Here is a 23,873-nt window from a genome sequence, read left to right on the forward strand (position 1 = left end):
CATTTGGGTTTACAAATGCACGAATGTTGTGCATGTTCTCAGATTATGAAACACGGATGTGCAAATGTGTTTCGCACCTACTGCGCTGCAACGATTGGAGCAAAAGTGTCGAGTGCGTGACTCTTGAAAGTTGTGACTCACAGGATAGGATTTGTGTACCTGTAAAAAGGATTTGTGTACCTGTAAAAAGGATTTGTGAACCCGTAGCCCCTATTTTGTGTTAACAAGATATAAAAAAATATGTACAACTTCAACTTTACTGTTACACATTTACGACTTTAGTGTGCACATGCAAAATCTGCAGTTAAATGTGCTCGCCACTTTTGCACCCAATATACCTTCATAGATAAGTGCCCAAAAAGCGTTGCAATATGGCCGCCGAGTGGAGGTACTTGCCTAAAAGGACTTTGGTCCTAGCTCGAGTTGCTGCAGCCAGCAGCTAAGGCAGCCATGTTCATGCTCCCCATGTGTAGCACTGTAGCTGCAGCAACTCGAGCTAGGTAAAACTGATTGTTTTTGTTTTGTTCATACCGACAATACTCAGGGAGTTCTCCTTTAAGTTTGAGCAGTAGTTGATTTTCAAAGTTAGTTGCACTCATCCTTGGTCGCTTTGCAGTGAACAGTAATCCAGCACAACTGAAAAGCCCCTCATAGGCAGCTGAGGCAGGCAGGCCAATGTTGAGTTGCAGAGAGTTTTTTTTTTATATTTAGAAACGAGCACAAGGTTCAGCAGATTAAAGGGCGTCAAACTGGGGGGGAAAGTGGGAAGTATAGGGCCCCAATGGAGGAGAGGGCCCTTGAAAAGTGGAATACGGGGGGCACAACATTTTCATCAGGCATTAGTAATAACTCAGGTAATCCACATATAAAAAATCTAAACAACTCCATAAGTAGAGTCATGTGTAATGAAGTGGAATAACACAGGGGAAAAGTATTGAACACGCTAAGAAAAAGCACTAAGGCAAGGAAAGGGAAGGAACGAGCTGGAATCTGTAAGTAGTTAGAGAGTAGTTATCCTTTCTATCTGTGCAAGTTAATATAAGCTTGGTTAGTAGCCTACATATTGATGGACTATAAAAAGGTTTTTCATTACCAAGGTGTCACACAAGAAACCGTCCCCTTAGAACTATAAGGTTCTATCTGACATTTTTGTCAAAATTGAGTTATTTACATATTCTTATTCTGTGACACCTTAAGAAGATGAGGTGAAGTGTTTCTTGTAGTTGTATGCATTTTTTGGACATTATATCTGAAGAGGTTTGTTCAACTTAGCAGTATAACTCTATGGAATTCTAAGACTTTGAAGCTCAATATCTCAGAACTACTCAGAACGCAGATAGAACCCTGTAATTCTAAGGGGACGAAACATTTCATGATGGATAAAAGCAAAAAGCTCTCCCAAGACCTTTGCAACCTTATTGTTGCACAACATATCAATGACACTGGTTACAGATGCATTTCAAAACGTCAGAATCTTCCAGTAAGCAGCATGGGAGCCATTATCTGCAAGTGGAAGGAACATCACTGCATCATCAACCGACCATGCACAGGATCTCCTCGCAATATTTCTGACCAGGGAGTCAGAAGGATAGTCAATTCCAAGGGCCAAGGACCACTCTAAGAAAGCTCCAGAAAGACTTGAAGGCAGCCAATTCAATTAAATTCAATTAAACAGTTTTGGAAGTAACTAAAGATCAGGATTCACAAGAGGGACCCCTGGAATCTGTTTAGAACAATGGGCCAAAATCACACCTGATACTGCGACTAATATGTTTTGTCATACAGGAAATGTCTTGAAGCTGTCATTACAAACAAAGGCTTTTCCACGAAGTATTGAAAAAAATTCAGTAGGCACGTTCAATACTTTTTTCCTGTGTCATTTTACTTTATTACACATAACTCTTATGTTTGGATTTTTTTATATGTGTGTTAATATAATGTGTGGTGAAAAATTCGAATAGACTCACTGGAAGTTTAGGCTAATTACTGAAACAAATTTAAGCGTTCAATACTTATTTCCACCATATATTTATTTTTACCTGAATATTTTAACTTCCAAATTAAATGTCAAAATGAATGTCAGGCGAAATGTAAAGTTTGACTGACTGGATGTTGTATACAAAACATAGTGAAAACTGTCTAAGGTCACTCTCACTCTCCCTTGCTAAAGAGCTAAATGGTTTAGTCCGCCTGCACGATAGGCTAGTCTATCTTTTGTTTATTTAGTTGAGCATCGCTAGTAGTCAGTGACGGACTGGACGGTCTGGCATTTGGGCAGATGCCAGAAGGGCCGCGGCCCCTCGTGGGCCGTTTGGGCCGGCCAATCACGAAGCGGCATGTTTGTCGGGTTTGCGCGGCCCATTTATCGTAAAGACGGTTTTACTCCGTCTTATCGGTTTTATCTCTCGGCCCACTATCAAGCATCAATAGTGTTACATGGCTTCGAATAATACATTTATCTCTAACTACCTTTTCCTCCTTCATAGTTGGAAACTGATCAGTATTTATACCAGACATGAGTCTCTACACTACAGTCATGGTGACCCTCAATATTTACATCAGTCTACATTCTTTTGTAACCTTATTCAATCAAATGATTGTTCTGCATAGCACAGGGTCGGTATCGACCCAAATCACTCGTTCAATCACTAATCTCAATGTAAAGTATATCGTAGCCGAGTCATTGTGCTAGCTACATAGTCATGGCATACACCATTGGAAAGCCATGAGCCTCAGGATTCATTTGAGATCCGTGTCGACTGAATGAAACCCATCCCGAACGGCTAAAACCTACAATTTGTATCACTAGTCACGTTTCCAAATGCCCCCACCACCACCGTGTCTCCTCACATTACAGCCTTTGTGTACATCCCGGGCTTCAGGCTACCCCAACATGCTTGGTGTCATACTGTTCACAAGAAGCACGAGAATCCGAATATCCACCGTGTTTTGTCGACATTACGTTTAGAAGATGCATAATTCCACCCAAACAGTACCGTTTAGTTTGTAAAAAAACAAACGATAACTTTTCTCTGACAGAAAACCACATAGTTCGTATGCTTATCCTATGTATTCACACCACTCAGCGTGTTCAGGAAGCTCTCCTGAGTACGTAGACACCAGTGACAACTTTGTGTGACGTACCGTTGTCGAGAAACACGTGTTAGAAGCATGATAGCCATGCGAGCTGGCTAATGGATAAGTTAGCTTTGATTGACAATAGCTCTGGCCTATGACAAGCTACGAGGATGGTTCAAAGATCGTCTTGTAGCCAACGAGTAGACCTTTCGAATGACGTATGGTACAACCACCTCCGGTGAGGGGAACTCTGGGAAATTGAGTCCACCTTCGTTGTGCATAACGATAGCTTACTAGTACGACCGGCTCGTCAGAGGAATACAGTCGCAATTTTTACAGTTAGATAGATAGATAGATACTTTATTGATCCCCAAGGGTAAATTCAAGGATCATTTGGATCTTTTGAAGAAGAAGAAAGCAGAAAACATGCCGAAAAGACAGGCAAAGAAGAAGAACGTGGAGGTTGAACCAGCTGAGCATTTCCACACAAAAATGGCTCTAAAGGGGTCATACTTCATTGTACAAACATTTCCTTAGATATTTATCTTCACAACACCTGGGAGTGGGCCTCTGATGTGTTTCAGTGGCCCTTTTAGGGACTTTCACATCTGAAATGTGGCCATTTCCAGGGATTTACATAACCGCCTGAAAGAAAAAGCAATATTCCAGCTACTGTAGCACCTTGACAGTACATAACAGAGTCATTCTGACAGTTTCTAAAAATTCTACAAGGTCTCAGCTTTCAGGGGATACCAGGCATTTGATGATAGGTCACAGTATGAGGACACAGGAGCTATTACAATAGACGCTGTGCAAAATCCCAAAAATAGGCCCATATGCACATCAGGTTAAAAGTGCATTGTTTGAAATTGGAATACAATAAATATGCTGCCTGTATCTTTTATTTTATTATTGGTTTACAAAAGTTAGGCTACATGAAGCAAGGACTTCTGGGAATTTCAAAACCGAATGCGTCTACTACCTTCAGCACGGGGAATTGCCGATCTAGCATGCCTTGATCCTCGGAATTTTCCCCTTATAAAAGCTAATAAACTGCCCCCAAATGCACTTCGAAACATAAGAGAATGTCTGCTTAAATTTAATTAAGGTGCTACGGTTGAAAATCTACAGTCGGAATTGACACATCTCGCCACGCACTGGGACAGCCTGAAAAAGTCTCCTCTAAACGAGTAGGCCTATACAGTCAAAGCGTCGGACTTTGATGATGCCGCGGAGATATAGGAAGATACAGAAATAAACCTGGTGAGCAAGAAATGTGCTACCTGCAAGAATTGTGCAATCTGTTGCTATTTCCTTCTCCAGCAGTTAAACCTCTTTACCTGTGCCTACAACTATATATGGTTAGCAAATGAATTCCTACTAACACTGTCATGTACTCAAGTGGCATGCAAACTCAAACTCATTAAATTCATCAAGAATCGCCTAAGGACACGATTGTCACAGGATAACAACAAACGTGTTATGTCCGTGCATGTGAAGTTATATCTGTGTGTTTCGAGCACATGCATGCGCGTGCATGCGCGTCCCCGTGTGGGCCGCTGGTTGGTGAAAATGCCAGGGCCGTTTTTTAATCCCAGTCCGTCACTGCTAGTAGTGGACCGCTACTTGTTGTGCTGCTAGTGCAATTTCTTTCTCCAAGAAAGCCAAGTCAGGTTACCAAAAACAAAGTCCGAAACAGGAAAAAGAGAGACATCAAAATCAGGGGAAACGACTGCTAATAAACTTCTTTCCAAAGAAAGGTGAGCACAAACGTCAAAACAGGAAATCCCATGGTGTTTGCTTGAATATCTCCGCAATCATTAGTGCTAAAACGAACTGAGACAACCCATTGAAATAGCGGAAAATACACTTTCATAGGCACATGTAATCTGAGGCATCTCATGATCCAGCTCCATCTCCATCACTTTCAGAAAGACTGCATGGCGCCAGCTTGATTCATGTCCTGTTGTAGGCTACATGCTGATCATTATTAGGCTACTTAGGTTAGTTGTTTAGGGTGCAATTTTTTTCTCCCTTTCTGTTTTCGTTATTCTTAACTTTTTTTTTTACTCAAGTAACGGATGGGATTTTTGATGTAGCGAAGTACCATACTTCACTCAAAATGTAATCAAGTAAAATTTAAAATACCAATTTTCTAAACTACTTAAAAAATACAAAATACACAGAAAAACTACTCAATAACGTGAGTAAATGTATTTCATTACTTTCCACCTCTGGTATTTCGTTACTTTCCACCTCTGCCACCAATCTACCAACCAATGGTCATAAACACAACAGCAGTATGCAGCATGTCATTGGGGTTATCAAGTGGGCACCCTCATTCACCGATGTTTCGTTAAGTTAGGCCCACGACTAGGGTTGGGTATCGTTTCAATTTGAACGATTCCGATTCCAATTCCGATTTCTTATTTCGATTTTGATTCCGGTTCCTAACGATTCTCGATTCCGATTTTCAAAAAAAGTTTAGGATATTTTAAATGAGCTAGCTAACCAACAGTCTTTCTCAGGGTATCTGCACATTTTCCTAGTGCAAATGTAAAGACTTTTTAAGACCTTTTCAAGACATCTAAATTAAAATGAAGACTACCACGACAAAAAGATATATATGACTGTTTATGCAATAGTTTTTTTTTCCTACTAATTTTAACCCCCACCCCATTTTGAATGTCTACAGAAGTTACCAAAAATATTTTGGCGAAAGAAAAATAATTGTGTGTGAATTACCTTCACAGCTATAAATGCCCAATTTTAGGGTCTGGGCTGCTTGCTTTTGAAGCTGGCTGTACATATTTGGTTTTGCTTACTGCTGAGGCTGACTGTTCTTCACCTGTGTCTGTAGTAGCCTAGGGCTACTTGCCAAAGACATGTGCACTGGACTGGATTCCCTTCAATATTTTTTTCAAAGTTAGACTAAGCTATTTACATATTTTAATAAGCCTGCTTTATATAATTTACTATGTGCATCTATTGTCCAATATGCAGCACAGTAAATTAAAGTTAATCCACTACTTTACATTTTGCATAGCAGTTGTATCAAAACCAACCACTGTCGGTAGTCATGAGAAGTTCGCTTGCTAACAGAACATAAATATGCTGCCCAGAAACCTTGTGAATAGTTCTGATTTTTTTTTACTACACTAACGAGGTTGAAATATAGCCTTTGCCTACAGCATCTCCTTAACAGTAATGTTAACAAAATGACAGCATTCATATGACAAAGGAAAACGAATTCGGTCACTCAAGACTGTGCCACAGCAACCAGTGTAGGCTACATTCCTACCCAATAGGCTACTCGAAGCAGATAGCGTTATCTGACGGTCGAGTGGGTTAATGCACGTATATCCAGAACAGGTCTGCAACTTTCAGGCAGTTCTGAGTTCGAATCTAGGCAGGAGCAGAGCCATATAAAGGCCTAGGCCTATTGTTATCATTTTTTGCAAGGTGTTGCTCCTGGCAATACTTGTTTATAAGACGTTTAAACACGTTAAACGTTCTTTATAATGAGCGCATACGGGGAGTAAAACGACTGTTACGCGCTGTTACTGTAGGCTACAATGATTGCAATACAAAAATATGCGCGTGTTAGTTTTGTGATTTTTTGCACTTTTGCCTCATGTGTTTTCAGGTTTGAGGGCTTTTTTGGCAAGATTGACCTTGGTAGACTCTGCATATGTTATTTCTCCGTATGGAAAATAAAGTAAATTTTCGACACACGTCTGTTATTAGTTCAATAAGAAGTGTTGCTTGTTAAAACATGTGACTAGTGAAACTCAAATGATTTTAGAAATATTTAGCCAAAGCCAAAAAGTGTTAGAGAGGAGAGACGCCGGTGCAGCTCCGATGTCTTCTTAATTTTCTTTATTCTTTAGTAAAAGGTGCAGAACATTATTAAACTTTAAAGACAGAATACGCACGCAGGCACAACTAGGCTACTTGTTGTTTTCTTTTACTCGGCTATCTATATATGGTTATCAGCACACAATGTTGGGCTAATTCACTAGTTATGGATATCACAAGCTTAAACAACGAAAACAGAAAGGATGGAGACAGCAAAGCTAGAGGAGTTATTCCAGATGGGCAAGAACAAGGTAGGCAATTGGTGTGCTTGTCAGAACGTTAGATTACAGCTGTTTAAAGCCAGACGTCACGGTACGCTAGAACAAAACTAAAGGTAAGCTATAGGGCTGTATCAATTTGTCCAAATTAATAGGTCATCGTAGACGTTGTTGTTGTATTATTGCATGTGGATATTGTTATGCTATGTAGGCTACTTTTTTTGCAATGCACGGACCTAAAACCGGGAAACGGACAAAAATATTGTACACGCGTGAATTTGTTTTTGCGGGGGTGGGGGTGGGTGGGTGTACGTACCATAGCTCTCTCTCTCTCTCACACACACACACACAGTACCTTTCTTAGCCACAGTTAATTTTAGTGGTGATATGTGTTATGGACATTGTTATGCACATTATTGACTGCAGTTTATTCTCATCAATGTCAGTCCATGAATGCATATTGATCAGTTGTTAACTAATACTGTAGGCCTAAAAGTTGCATTTGAAAATGTTACTGTTGTAGGCTGTTTGTTTTTTATTTCAGCCACACTGTTTTAAAGTGGTTAGGACCATTACACACCAATTTTGAATAAGCCATAGGCCCTACTGCAATACCGATTTCATGGTTGCACCATGCACATGTTCGCCGATTATGTGGCCCTCAGTAACCTATAAATTCAATGATGTGGCCCTCTATGAAAATGAGTTTGACACTCATTCTGTCCTTGGCCCAGATTCTGGCCAATCTGTCCTGGCCTGGTTGCACCGGATTGTGGCCAAACGACAGAAGCGCGGAGAACCCTCCTTTGTCTACCAAAAAGTGTTACTTTGTGCCCCGCGCTCCCCCACTGCTTGTGAAAGAAGGGGGTGGAGGAGGGGGGCTTAACGTGAAAAAGCTTAATGTCCCAAAACGGCAAAGTCATAATGGTAGGCTACAGGAAGTGGGGGGAGGGTATGGGATGACCAGAGCCGTCTTCGCTGTGCTATTCAGAAAGCATCTTATTGTCTTTCCAGGCGCACACAGCTCGTTATAGCCTATCGAGTGCCTTAGCAGATAGGCTCTGCTCTTGGGTTTGGCCTCACAGTGAACTCAACCCTCTTGTTGCTTGCAGTTTGTTAAATAAAGCGATGCAGATTACATTATTTATTTCTGATTAATTGCGTCTTTTTTGCAACATCTGCTTGTTAGGCTGGGCTACTGTCAATGTCCTGTACAGGTATATGTTCAACAATTGCTGGTGTAGGCCTACAGGCTATAATCAATTAGGGACTGTTCGTTATTTATTTAAGGGGCTACCGGAGGAGTTTTGGGAGCGTTAGTGAAAAAAGACGTGACCCTCCCTCGCCAGCAAGACATTTTCTATGACCCTCCAAAGTGATTGAGAAAAAACGACCCTCACCAGTCCCAACAATTTAGGCTATTGATGCCTTCTGTCTACTGGGTCAATTTGGGAGCTTGCATGCTACGACTCCTTCCTTGAAATGCCTTGAAAAGGCTGTCGTTTGCACAATTTCACAAATAATCACTGGGACCGAAACAAACCTGTCAACTTTTCCCGGGTTTATCGCGTATTTTAACTTTTTCCTCGCTGTCTTAGGAGGAGCTGCAGGGCCGTCGCAAGGGGGTGCGAGGCCCTGTACGAACTTGACAGATGCATGAACTTACGTGCATGAAATCATGCAATAGCTTACTTTACACATAGCCAAGGCTACCGTCGGTGCATTTTAATAGTAGCCTAGTCTAATAAGCTACACCAGCTTGTCTTTAAGAGGGGAAATTGTATAGCCTATAACATTAGCTGAGTCACATATTTGGCCATATGGTGTTTATCATAGGCTACATCATGAAATCAAATAGTGTAACAAAGGCGAACACTTTAACAGGGGAAATTAATTGGGCATGAATCATTGTGCTGAACGGTATTTGTCAATGCAGAAACACACACGACATTCAAACTGTTGATAAGATGTGCACTATGGAAATTGGTCTGTAGGCTAACAATGTACTTGTACAGGTAAATGTTCAACAATTGCTGTACAGGCTATAATCAATTAGCTAAATAATTTGTCAAGCTGTTTAAATTAGTGCTACATTCAAACGCAAAAGGTGCTTTGATATCTTTTTCGTTTGAACGTCGGCAAGCAGGCATGCTGCGGTTGCAATGAATGAGGATAATTGGTTTTGTCTGCGGATTTATTTTTTGCATTATTTTGAATATGACTCGCTCCAGTCTCAACAGCACTTTCCACACGCATCTAAGTTCTAACACATATCCCCTCTCGCTTTCTCTCTCTTCATCCCTGCACACGGTGCTTTCTTAAAGGAGCTGCACCATCTTACAACAATTGCATCTACATTTTCATATTAGAATGTTTTGTCAAGTGTAAGCTTAAACTACCGTGATCAATTTAAGTTCCCGTGCCCCCGCTGAAAGTCTCATGCGCTTATCGTTACACTATCAAATCTATAAGTAACCGTGACAAATAGGGTATAAGATATATAAACTCACGCTATTGTATTATCATATATGTTTGGTAATGGCTCAGCTTTCTCTGATTGTTCTACTGACTTGGAAAATGCATCATGGAAGCAGTAAGTCAAGTCGTATCAAAAATAGTAGTGGCAGAACTCCAAAGTGACACCTTGTGGTTGTTTGTGTCAACTGCAGTTTGTGCCATTTCTGCTGAGAAAATGGGGTGCGTGATTCCTGAAGGAACCCGTCCAAACTTAACTGGGACCCACTGTACAGTATTTCCTCTAGTGGGGGGCCTTAAGCACATTTTCGCGCAAATTCATCTAAAAGCGCCAAATTTTGCATAGATGTAGCTTAGGTCATACTGAAATGATTTAGCTAGGGCGCCGGAGACAGCGACCCTTGGGGCCAAGATGGCGGCAAAATCCAATATGGCCGCTGCGCGAAAAGGGTTCCGGCTATAACTTTTGAACTACATGAGTTACAAATACAAACTTGATATCTTTTTCAGCTTAATTGATCAAAGGGAATACATAGGAATGTTAATATGTATGACCCGGTGCATCTAGACCACTTATTCCTCCGATTCTAATATGGCAGCTGTCCAAAAAAGCAGTTTCGGCTGTAGTATGGTAGCCTGGTGTTACCATCCTACGTACTTCCGGCCAAAATTTTATTTCAGCCTCGCACGTAGTCTGGCCCAACCGACAGTATGCGGTTCGCGTACGACCGCGCCAATCAGCGAACAGTTGAGTGATGACGCGGAACTTGCCTGCCGAGTTGCTTGTAGTCCAGCGAAGCTTGTAGTTCAACAGCATAGCAACAATGGCGACGGAGGAAGAGACGCTAGAAGCTATCCACAAAGTTGTCTCAACTCTCGAGGGCATTACGCAATTAAAGCAGGAACAAGAGGCTTGTCTTGTCAATTTTATAAATGGCAAGGACGTCTTATAACTCTCCTTCCAACTGGCTTTGGGAAAAGTTTGATTTATCAGATGGTGATAGCTAAACCTAAACGCACAAGTGTAGACTACATGCATCACTACTTATCATGTTTTTAAATAAACGTTTGCTGCTCGTTATTCTCCCCCCTACTCTCAAATTACCTTAACAAAATCAATGCGACATAGGCCTAGGCCTACTTAAGAAATGGAATGTTAGCTACTAGCTACCCTACCCTACCGAGCGGGGCTCAAGGCGAGGCGGTGTGTCTTGACGTGAGCTAGCCGGTTACCGAGCGGAGCTCAAGATAAGGCTGCTGTGATTGTGCTTGACTGGGACTAGCGGTTACTGAACTGGGCTCAAGGTAAACCGCTCCGTGTTTGTGTTTGACAGAGGCTAGCCTGTGGCCGAGCTGGGCTCCAGGCGAGGCTACCGTGCTTGTGGACAGTAACGTTAGCCAGTCACCGAGCGTGGCTCAAGGTAGGCTGCGTTGTTTTATGCCGAGGCAAGCTCCAGGTTAAATAACACGTAGGTCGTCAGTACAATCCAACTTATCCGAGAGTGTAGTCTGAACAGCCCGTGGAGAATAAGCTCCGACGAAGTCACCGGGCTGCGTAGAACAACAATCGCCTGATAAGCGGCGAGAAGAGATGAGAGGGAAAACTGGCGTGTGACAAGAGCTGATATAATCTCGGCGACGTGACGCTTTTGGTATACAACTCTCGGTCTGTGGCTGGCGCAAGTTAGAGATATATCCACTACGAAGAGACTGCCCTAGCGGTCAGGTAGCCTGCATACTAGCCAGCGGTCTGTTTACTACTGAGAGCAGAAGAGCCTGAAGCCAGGGTTGCCAACTCTCACGCATCTGGCGTGACACTCACGCTTTCAGCACCAATCTCACGCTCTCACGCACACTCAAGAAATGTCACGCCAAATCCATTCTTTTTTTTTTTGCAATCCGTTCATTTTTTGTTGATGACTAGACTAGCCCACAGCATTGTTTCTAAATTACAGGATACGAGTTTAAGGTATACCGGTACATATGTCTAGACCAACAGCAGGTAGGTCTAATATCCGCCTACAACGTTCTCAGCGCAGTTTTATCTGATTGTTGATTCGCTGACTAGGGTATTTTAATCCGGTCCGCTACACCTTCACGGAACCTTTTACGGAACTCATGGAACTCGCGAAGTAGCCTCACAGACATCACATTAAATAACTTTTTCTCATTTTTTATAAGGTGCTATAGCCGCTATTTGCTGCGATAAACGGTTCGCGAGAAAAATAAATTAACTTTCAAGAAATAATCATATTAGGCTACTATAGCTCTGCGCTCATTTCAATTCCTATAGGAGGAATATCTCACAAACTTTTCGTTCCACACATGACAAACCGTAAACCAGAATAAACAGCAGACCTTACCGAACACAAAGGTGTAATGCAATCCCCTGTACAATAAGCCGTTCCAGAGTAATCCGGTTTTGAAATGGTAGCAAATTTCTATATGGTCTCCAATTTTGGGCTTTAAGTGTCTTAAAACTGAGCTGTGCTTAAATACCTACATATGTGTAAATATTAAAATCAGAGGATATAGCTCATGGCTAAGAGTTTGTCGATGTAGCCATAATGATTTGTTTTCACAAAATGCTAAGCATGCATTTAAGTGTCTTAAAAAAGTGTGCTTATATTGGTCAATGCATAATTTCATAACAGGCCAAATAGAAAATAAATGTTAAATGTTAAATATACTGTAGCCTAGACATAATATTAAAATCAGATGATGTAGGATAGTATAGAGTTAGAAGTTGGATGGCTCCAGAACTCACACCAGTGGATTGGGTCTTAAAGGAGCCACACCACTTTTATGACACTATAGCTGTTCTGTTGACCTTTAGATTTGTTGCTACTGGGCATGAAGGGCAGGCCAATTATGAGTTCTGTCCAACATTGATGGTAGGTTTAGAAGAAAAGTCAGCACATTTTAATCATATTGCAATACCAATAACCGTAATCATTTTGGTCATGATTTTTCATCAAATGTTCATACTGTATCTCTAGTGGCTGGTAGACTTTGGAATCCACCAGCCACAATGGTAGGTGGAAAAAAATATTTTAGGCTATTTCCATCCCTGATACATACGTACACTCATACACACATTCATAAGTCTCAATCTGTCCATTTCTTTCCACAAAACTCGCCAGAAGTAATAATTTAAGGGGTTATTTTTCATTTTTTTCTACTGAGCTACTACCTTTTTCAGGTGGGCAGGGGGGCCCTTTTCATGTCTGTGCCCAGGGGCCCAGTGGCTCATAATCCTTCCATGCCACGGGGTTAAAACACTGGTCTTGTTTTCAAGTGCAATCAATAATTTAATTGTACATTTTGAAGAAACTTAAATCAGGGATTATACTGTACATATCAAAAAAGTCAGGGGACACACATTTTTAAAATTAGGTTTAGGGAAAAATGTAACGCACACGCACTATGACTTCACAAAATCTCACTCCAGCCAATCACCCAAAGTTGGCAACCCTGCTGAAGCGGAAGTGGTAAGCGTAAAAGCCTGAACTCCGGCGCACAGCACACGTCATTACCAAACGTTGCTGATTGGTTAAGGGAACTCCAATGATTTTAAACCTCAAAATAAGCATCCGCCCATTACGGAGACAAATTATTATTACTTTGTTCCAGACTGTATGACGAAGAGAAACGTAGTCACAGGCGGTAAGGACCAGGCTAGTAGTATGGGGCCTTACACCCCATTGTTTGTGCAAATTAATCTACAAGCAACACATTTGGCACGGATGCAGCTGAGGGAATAATGAAATGATTTAGCCAGCCCGCCCGAGCCAGTGGTCCCTGAGACCAACATGGCAGCCAAATCCAAAATGGTTGTCGCCTGAAAGGGATTCGGCTATAGCTTTGGAGCCAGATGCGATACAAATACAAACTTTATGTCTATTTTACCTTTTTTGATGATGGGAAACTCATAGGAATACTTACATTTATGATTGGGTTTATCAGGACCCCCCAAATTCCATAAATTCAATATGGCTGCTGTCCGAAAAAGGGTTTTGGCTTCAAATTTTGAACCAAATGCGCTATAAAAATGAGGATGTTGTGTCTATTTTTAGTTTATTGACCACAGGAAGTCCATTGGCATATTTATATGTATGCTTGTGTAAGTCTGGAACCTGTATTCTTTTCAAGACTTTGGTTGAAAATCTTTTTTTACCACAACTTTGAAGGTTATTCTCAATGTGGATTAATTTCCTTATAAAAGTGAAATGCTTTCAATGTACCACAGGTGAATACATTTTGAAATCATATAAGAAAGAATAAGACACAATTATTATTGCAAGGCAATATTTATAATATGTCAAATTGTTAAAAGAATAATATAGTCAATTTGTCCAAAACTCTTCAAAGGTTTGCTTAGCATATCAAAAAAACAGCAATAACATAAAAACAACAACAGTGAATTCTCATGGTCTGAAGGAAATAATTCTGTATTCATATTTTATGTGAATGGTTTAATGATTCAAGTCTTTATGACTTGAATACTGTGTAGTTCTTATGGTCATTTGTGATTTTGTACCCATGTGTACCCTGTGTGTGTGTCTTTGGTCTGTATACAAGCATCCTTTGTTTATCCTTGAATTCAGTGAAAGCCTGTCTATAGCCCCTTGCCTATCACCAGGTGTGAAATGTTGATGTTTGTAGAACCGCATGTGTCCAAGCCTCTGAAGGACTTCCCAGGAAAGGGGGTAGTTTTAATTAAAAGACAATAGAAGCTGGCCAGATGTCACCCAAAAGGCCACATCCCCCATACACCACACCTTTACCTTGCATATTCATACCAGTAGGTCACTCCCTCTCTTTGTGTGTAACTTTAAATATGGTCTCTGTTAGTCAGAGAAGTTAGAGAAATACTGAGAACATCTGGTGGAAAGCAATGATGGGGTGACCCAAACATGTACCTCTCTCCCTTGAGGGCCACTGGCCCTCATTGAAAAGAATAAAGCCTGGATCCTGATCTGCATCGTCCTGATTAAGTCTCAAGAGAAATATGGTAGTAAAAATATACTATCAGGTATGAATTTTTGCCTGAAGAAGACCCAGCAGGGTCGAAACGTTGCCTGTTGTGCATTAAATATATGGGAGTCAAAAGCAGTGTTGCGGACAGTATATTTTTTCAATTGAGTAAGTTTTAATTTGTCCTGCACCTGCCAGAAGGTGGGATGTGCACACAATAACTGTTTGCTCTCTCATGAATTCTCATTCTTATGGTCTCTCTCACAATTGTAGTCATAAGAACAAAACACTTATGAAAAAAAGTACACCTGGTTAGGAAGGAAGTTGGTAGGAAAGGAAGTAGTTGGCTAAACACTGTTGTTCGTCATCTTCTGAGACCACAGGTGACCACTACATGAACCAGAGGTGGGTGTGGAGGATGCCTTAATCTACCTGCTTCATAGAACACACTCTCACCTGGACAGGGGCTGGTAGTATTGTGAGGATCATGTTCTTTGATTTCTCAAGTGCTTTTAACACCATACAGCCTATGCTGCCACGTGACAAGCTTTGAAGGATGCAAGTAGACACCTCCACAACTTCATGGATTACTGATTACCTGACTGACAGACCACAGGTTGTGAGAATGAAAGGGTGTGTGTCTGAACAGGTAGTCAGTCGCATAGGAGCACCACAAGGGACTGTGTTGTCTCCTTTTCGTTTCACACTGTACACCTCAGACTTCCAGTACAACTCTGAGTCATGTCACCTGCAGAAGTTCTCAGACAGTTCACAGACTGCAGTTGTGGGGTGTGTCAGTGATGGTGAGGAGACGGAGTACAGGCAACTGGTGGACCACTTTGTGACATGGTGCAGAAACAACCACCTTGTCTTGAATGTGGCTAAGACAAGGGAAATGGTGGTGGACTTTCGTAGGGCCAGGCCTGAGCTAAATACCATTTCAATACTGGGTGAGGAAGTTGTTGAGAACTATAAATATGTGCGTGTTCTTATAGACAATAAACTGGATTGGAGGTACAACACTGAGGCTGTATACATAAGTATATATACTCTTTTGATCCCGTGAGGGAAATTTGACTCTGCATTTAACCCAATCCGTGAATTAGTAAAACACACTCAGCACAAAGTGAACACACAGTGAGGTGAAGCACACATTTATCCCGACGCAGTGAGCTGCCTGCTACAGCGGCGCTTGGGGAGCAGTGAGGGGTTAGGTGCTCAAGGGCACTTCAGTTGTTCCTACTGGTCGGTGTTTGAACCGGCAACCCTCCGGTTACAAGTCCGAAGCGCTAACCAGTAGGCCACGGCTGCCCCAAAGAAGGGTCAGAGCAGACTCAGAAAGCTTAGGTCATTTAATGTGTGGTCATGGTAAAAAAAATAGTTTTCATCTGTAGCTTATTCGGTTCAAAAGTTGTAGTCAAAACCCTTTTTCGGACAGTCACCAGATTGCATTTGGGGACTTTGCGGGTCCACATATACCCAATCATAAATATATATTTCCCATAGCCAGAAAAGGTGAAATATTTATTAATTTTACATTTGTATCTCATCTGGGTCAAAATATGCAGCCTACAGTAATCCCTTTTCAGGTGGCGGCCATATTGGATTTGGCAGCCATCTTGGTCCCAGGGGCCACTGACTCCGGCATCCTCGATAAATCATTTCAGTATGCCCTCAGCTGCATCCATGCCAAATTTTGTGCTTGTAGATAAATTGGCGAAAACAATGGGGTGTAAGGCCATATTGGAATTGGAGGATTAAGGGGTCCAGATATACTGGGTCATAAATATAAACATTCATATGTGTTTCCCATGATCAATTAAGCTGAAAAAGACATCAAGTTTGTACTTGCAGCTCATGTGGTTCAAAAGTTATAGTCGGAACCCATAGATATATACACTAGATGTCGCCTTGACTACTGCTGTTCATTGGAACGAATGCGTCAATCAAGACGCCATCTTGCTTCAGTGATCCACTCCTCTATAATGCATTAGCGTCAATCTGGGCAAAGATCTAGCGAGAATAAAATCACCATAAATTGTCAAAATCTCAAGCAATTATCTAGTTTTTTGGGTTGTTCCAACTGACAGGCATGTATTTATGGTTGAGTCTAGAGAAAACTAACCTTAAGACGATAATAAAGATACATTTTACCCGTCTAGCCCCATAGACTCCCATTCATTCTGCACTAGCTAGCGGCGGCCCCTAGAGGAACAATGAGTAAACTGCAACCAGGTTCAATACAATGAAAGTAAACAGGCTCTTCGTAGACAGGCTCTGGTTGAGGCCACATACCCCTCGTCTCGTTTACTCATGTAAGTTGTAATCTCACCAGAAGTTGCTGTAGATCTGTAGAACATTTACCTCTGCTACTACATAGGCTACGCCAGTCTTTACTTTTATAATCATGGGTCAGTGCCATGGGCAAACGAGATGTAGCTGAATTCATAAATGACAAAGCCATGAGAAAGGTGATTTTCTTACGTTTCAACAACAAAGAAGCCGATCTGCCATCATTGTGAGAAGTTCCCAAATTTGTCGCTAATCGCTAAAAAGGTTTTCTATCGCTGGGGATGGCCAAACGTCGCTAAATAGGTAACGCTGACAATACAGGAGAACTAGTTTAGCGCTTCAGATCCCTGTTCCAAGATGGCGGCGGTGTTGACGCATGCTGAGAAGCAGAAGGCGACATCTAGTGTATATATCTATGGTCGGAACCCTTTTCGGGCAGCGGCCATATTGGATTTGGCTGCCATCTTGGCCCCAAGGGTCGCTGGCTACGGCGCCCTAGCTCAATCATTTCAGTATGACCTGAGCTACATCTGTGCCAAATTTGGTGCTTGTAGATAAATTGCGCGAAACGACCTATTTATGTGCTTAAGGCCCCCCACTACTCCTGATTGCGAAGCACTGCACATCATTTGACCAGCAGTCTTCACGTCCATAGTTTGTGAAACGATGCTGCGTCCGAGCAAAGACTTTAGATGCCAAGCGCAACTCCAAAAAGGAGAACAAATGAGCGTCTGGCTTGAAGCTGTGCCGGACGCCGGACAGGGCTTTTTTTTTAAATCCATATGTCCGGCCTAAATTCGAACATATGGCCAACCTATCGCTAACTGGCTTACCAACTCTTTCTCCCGCTCATTCTACCATAGGCTCCCTCCTTCCACGTAGGCTACCTGTCTCTCATGTCTCAGCTATACCACGAAAGCGTCAGGCATATTATTTTGTACATAGGCTTACTGTATTATTACAGTTTTCACACCTTTAACCAAACCCGTGAAAAACATCTTCACTCTGCAACCACTTCCTCCAGTAGCCTAATAGCCTAGTCACTTATACAATTGTGTTTTAAATACACGAAACTGGAGACATTACTTGCTCTCTTGCACTCGCTGGCGGTTCCATACGCACATTTAATACCTAATACTTTTTAAGGATCTGCGGGAACCCTGCTTTCTGAATGAAATAGTCTGACATTCTCCATGAATTTTAATTCTATGAACTATGCGCTTCTTCGTTGGTGTTCAGCCGTTTCTTCTTCCAGTCGGCGGACTGGGAATCGAAACTAGGAATCGAAATTTAAACTTTTGAACGATTCCGGGAAAATCGCAAAGATAGTCCCGGTTCCAACCAATACTCGATATTCGATACCCAAGCCTACCCACGACACCTCATGAAGACGTAACAGTGAACCCAGCGTCTTGGAGACACTCTCCTCCATTTTGTCACCATATTACCACATTAAAGCTGCAGTTAGCAAGTCTGACAGATTGAGGGGGAAATGTTGAATGTTTACAACTCTCATGCCCCTCCCCCACTACCACCGAGCACCCTCTCATCGAGTTTGTGCTCGTCATTGCGCACCAGACTGCACCAGACTGTGATTGACAGTCAGATCTCACACAGCCCTGCTCTGATTGGACCAGAAGAACCGGGAGCTGTGGATTTTTGCAAAACAAATAACATGCCTTCCTGTTACTTCCTGTTATCACGGAGTTACAGGCGATAAATGATTTTTGATGGTCACAAGTTTACTTCATTAGCGTTTTTTTTTTTTTTTTTGATTATTAAATATTTTTTATTTAAAGGTTTGACTTATTCAGTAGAGGATTTAGTGCTCTCCCCAATCCCAGACGTTCACATTGCATGTTTGTTTATAATGGATGCAACCGCGAGATAGGCTACACGTCACGGCAATGAGTTGTTAACAGACATGAACCAAGACATATAGCCCAGCAATAGCCCTAGTAATCTAGGGACTGTTCGTTATTTATTGAAGGGGCCACCGGAGGAATTTTGAGTGCTTCAGTCAAAAGTTGCATGACCCTCCCCTGCCAATTGTCGCTGTCTTCCGCCCGCGCTGCTTTGCGCCACAGCCACAAACTGTGATAACGTTCTTAAATCAATCTTTCCCGTGAGCTTGCAGTCCTTCCTTTTCAAATGTGTTGCGCCTGTTTGCACAATTTCACAAATAATCATATGTGATTAATAACATGACAAATAATCCCTGTGCACGGGGACCGAAACAATGCATGCCAACTTTTTCCGTGTTTCTCACGTATTTAACTTTCCCCCCGCTGTCTTGCCGTTTTAATGTTTTCCCGTAGAATATCCCATATTTTAATACTCTCATAACAGCCCTGCCATCGGGCCTGTCTCTGTGTTGCCCTGTTGCTACCCCCTTGCCCTTCCAACGAAACAGATGTCTTCAAATCATCGTTTTCCTTGCTTGAAGGCGAACCTAGAGTGATGTTAACCTATTTAAAGGTGCGATTTGTAGGATTGTTAACGAACGTTCTGTAGGCCAAAATCAAAACACTGGTGAACGTTCTCAAGACTACCAGACGCGAGCCTCTTCTGGGTTGCCAGGTGTAATGAAGACTTAGCTAACATTAGTTGACCTGCAGCTGCTTTAACGTTTCTCCAACCATGACCCAGCTACACATTACGGAAACAGTGAAAACAAAAAATACCTCTCTAACCAACGTAACATATTTAGCTGAAGTTAGCGATGCAGATGAAGTTTAGCATAGGCTACCTGTTGTGGAGAAATATGGCCAGCTCTGCGTCAGACTTGATATTCTTAGTTTGACGAAGACGTCACCATCTCAGGAAGCTCCTCCGATGTCCACTTAATTTGTTTCTTGTTTTAATTTTGGAAATTTGTGCACTTGTAGGCGTTCATGACTACAACTGACAGCTGTTGACAGTTGGCCTTTGCTAATTTGGCAACCCAAATAGGAGGACGGCTAGCCCATTATTAATACGCTATTCTAGAATTAATCGTTCAAAACATAAACGAAAATTCCAAGAGATTCCGCCCCGTAACTGATTTTTTTTCATGGGTTTTACGGGGTTTCACAGGTTAGAGTAATGTTGTCAAATAAGCCATTACTTCAATTCATCGTGTTTCCTCACTGTCTGACAACATATGGTGATCATTTTTGGAATGGTTACAGTTTATTTTCCATTATTTCCTACATACTGGACCTTTAAGTTTAAATTTAAGAGTTTAAGAGAATTTAAGAGTTTAACGGCGTGATTGTCGTGAGAGCACGATTCATTGGCGCTTGCATGTTCGGCCTTATACGTGCGCACCTGCCTACCATCAGGCTACTCAGCTACTAGAGAAAGAATTTCCCCTGTTTTTATGTTCACTCCAAGTTGGCCTACCATAACTTACCAACTCTGCACTGTAGACCCTAACTGGCTATTTATATTTTTCTGTGAAATAAGCAAATGTATTTGTTCAACTTTATGAAGCAGAATTATGCATAGACTACTTGGAACATAACACATTTGACAAAGGAATATTAACTTTCAGTGTTTATGTTTAAGCGCTACGATTCGGCTGGTTTACCAATGACAGGCAGTTGAATTTCTGAATAAAAAAATAGTTTTGGTGTAGTTGAAATTCATGTATCTTATACTTGTACCAGGCCAACACCACACCGTCCCCCCACCCCACACACACACACACACACACACACACCCATCCCGAATTTCACCCATTCTCATCTGGTCATCTGGTCACCGTAAACTACTCCAACATCCCAATCACTACAGTTCCTTACAACACAGAGTCAGAGACGCAAAGAATCAAAATGCAAAATATTCAGTTTGAAGTTGAACAAGTTTTACTCCATAAAATTCTTCTTAAATAAAGTCAAAAGATTTGTATAAGGAAGCGCAAGCTAAGTCTCTTTATACTAATAACAATACCAACTAGATTTTTTGATCTTGATATAAGATTAACAACACTTGGTTAGATTTGATTAGATAAGCTATTTTCCCAGTGTGCCTTTTAACTATGTTTCATTTACACCTTTTGTATTCTGTTTCAGATTCTTAGGACTCCAAACATTCTTTGTAATTGGGGGTTTGGTCTGCTTCTTCCTCTCTTTTGTTGTCCACAAGAACACTGCATCAAAGCAGCGACACATCAACCAACAAAAAAGTCTGATTAAGAAGGAAGATACACATATTAATCAGCCATTATGTGAAGTTCAACATTCATCATAACTTCCAAGATGAAGAGTCAGCATTGATTTGCTTTTAAAATGATCTGAAGAGACACTGATTCTCAATAGTTTATGGGCCTTTTTTTTACCAAACTAAACTTATGGTCTGATGTGTGAGACACAATTGTTTGTCCTGGGACTTAATGTTTGATGTATTTAGGCTCAAGTATTACAGGTATTGGCCAACATGGACAGCATCTCTACAGAAATACACCTGTCTAATTACCCAGGGAATGTAAAAAACTATACAGTATAACACAAGTATTCCTACAGTCAGTGACCTACCTTTAACATCTTTCAGGCCCAGGTTGAAAAAGCCAGATTTCCCCTTTAACATGTTTAATTAATCATGTGTGTGTTATCCAGCTAAGGTGAAGTCCCAGCTGAAACACTCTACAATCACTTTTATCTTGGCCATATGTAAAAGGAGGTGGTTGTTTCCACACATCACAGAGCTTTCAATTTATCTTCATCACCTACTCCTGCAACTCCTTGTAAACCACAAGTCTTGCATGTTCTCCCTTTGGCTGTTCAATGTTGTTGTAACTCAAACTCTTGTTTATGTACATATAAATTTCACAAAATATGAATGTAAAGCCACATTCATCCTCATATTCTCTATAGGGCACAAACCTGTGTGCAAGACAAGTATGCACCAACAAAGTATTCCTTGGTGACACCAGAATACACATGTATATGTATTGCTTATAACCGTAAGTATACTTCTGCCATCATATGGTGGTCATATTACACACTGCTATGTGATGGGCCTAGATTTTTAAGAAGTGTGTGCCAGTGTGTGTGTGTGTCAGACAAAGTATACTTTGGTGACCAAATGCATATCTGTATCCCCATTGCTCAAGTTCACTATTCTGCTATTATGTGGGGGTCATATTGCACATTGCTATGCTGCTTTTACAATTTGTGTCAGTGGGTGAGTGTATGTGTTTGCGTGTATACCTGTGTATGTGTGTGTCTGAGCATGTTCGTCTGTGTATACTGCCAGTGTGATTTGTTGTCATGTGTGTATGCACGTGACTGCATGTATTTCTGTCTGTGCAAACTTGTGTATACTGCCAGTTGTGTGTACTGTACGTGTGTGTAAGTGTATGTGTATCTATATACTGGGTGTCTGTGTGGGTATGTGTGTGTTTCTATGTATGTCTGTGAGTATACTTGTGTGTCTGTGGGGGTGTATGTGTTTGCATCTGAATGCATGTTTGTGCATCTCTGTGTGTGTGTTGGTATGTATGAATGTGTCTCTGTGTATACCTGTATACGTATGTGTGTGTGTGTGTGTGTTTCAGCATCCAGACATGCACATGAACATATTCACAAATGGTGCTCATCAGGGTCCGAGCAGATATTGAAATGTGTCAGCTGCAGTGCCCTCTATAGAGAAAATTGCACAAAATTTGGTGTGTAGCAAAGACTGTGTAGCATGTCAAATTTCACCATTTTGTTGAGTGAAGCTAATCAAACTTTAGGAGATGAGATGTGGCTACACCACATTTCAAAAGTGTACCTTAACTCATTGAAGTGTCTAGTTTCATAATTAAAAAAAAAAGCTAAAAACGTAATATTACGTTTTTGGCACTCAACGCATGGGAAGGAAAAACGTAATATTACATTTACAATATTGCACCCCCATGGCCCAAACTTCACAAATGTGGGTGTGCCGCATTCAAAGAATATAGTAGTGATCCGACTTATCAAATTTGTGAGAGGATATTGGTAATTGAAGCACCATATTTTTAGGTCTTTCAAAAGGTGGTTCTACACCACAAATGAGTCACAATCAGTGGAAAATCAGAAGGAATGCAAATCAGAAGGAATCTTGCAGGGTCACTATTTGCAAGATTGAAACTAGATTCCTTTAAATTATTTCCCATCGTGCCCCAGATATCAACAGGAACTTAACTTGCTTAGATATCTCATATCAAAGTCATATTTTCGTGCTTCTGCAGCATTCATCCCCAACCTGCAGTGATATAACAACATCAAATTAGATCATGTTATGTCTCCATGAGCAGGTGAAGGTGAAGTGTTTAGATCGTAGAAGTATTTTCGGGCAGGTTATTCGGCTATAGAATTGTTCTGTCTGGAGGAATACTAAGAATTTATTAGAAACAAAATGCCAAATAATCATATATGCTGTTACCACTTTGGTGCTGGAGAGAGCTCACTATTGTTTTTTATATTGTCCACGTCACTATTTGCATGAGCCAAGACTAAAAGACTTGCGATAGTATCAAGCATGTTTGATAGGGGAGATCACGAGATGACGAGAACGTGACACGACTCCAGTAAAACTCCCACGATTTCATTCCAACTTTACCTGCCGGCTGTGAAACCAGCATTAGGTATTTTGTGAAAATCCTTTTTGGTTTTCCCAGCTTTCATAGAAATGAGGTGGATCCCACTGACATAAAGCTTTTGTTCCTTTTCAGCCTAGTGGGGATACATGCACACCAAGTTTCATGTCAGTATCCCAAGAATCGCCAAATATAGGGTAAAAAAACATCTATTTCACTGTGCTGCACTAGTGTTTGCAGCTCATAAGATATCTTGTGTTGAATGACAACAGCCCACCATAATCCAAACAATCATGACAGCAACATTTAAGATTAAGATCCAGAAATGTTGAAGTGGCAGCTTAAAAAAAACAGATTTATTGGCTTGTTGTAATTTTTTATCTGTTGAATTTATGTATCTGTAGTTTAGAAAACTATTATATCACTGT

At 41.2% G+C, this 23,873-nt stretch overlaps 1 protein-coding gene across 2 annotated transcripts in view; it reads left to right on the top strand.

The window, feature by feature from the left end:
• Positions 1–22,949, top strand: part of slco2b1 (solute carrier organic anion transporter family, member 2B1) — a 250,698-nt gene extending 227,749 nt beyond the window's left edge. For both annotated transcript variants that reach the window (XM_076302397.1, XM_076302396.1), the window contains one exon: positions 20,954–22,949. In XM_076302397.1, the coding sequence (XP_076158512.1) occupies positions 20,954–21,131 (178 nt within the window). In that variant the 3' untranslated portion in view covers positions 21,132–22,949. The remainder of the gene's footprint in view (positions 1–20,953) is intronic.
• The last annotated feature ends 924 nt before the right edge of the window (positions 22,950–23,873 follow it).

This window comes from Alosa pseudoharengus, unplaced genomic scaffold, assembly GCF_046254945.1.
Source record: "Alosa pseudoharengus isolate Yale_2024_CS ecotype anadromous, Long Island Sound unplaced genomic scaffold, YU_APseudo_1.1 YU_APseudo_1.1_scf_23, whole genome shotgun sequence".
In the NCBI taxonomy this organism is placed as follows: Eukaryota; Metazoa; Chordata; class Actinopteri; order Clupeiformes; family Clupeidae; genus Alosa; species Alosa pseudoharengus.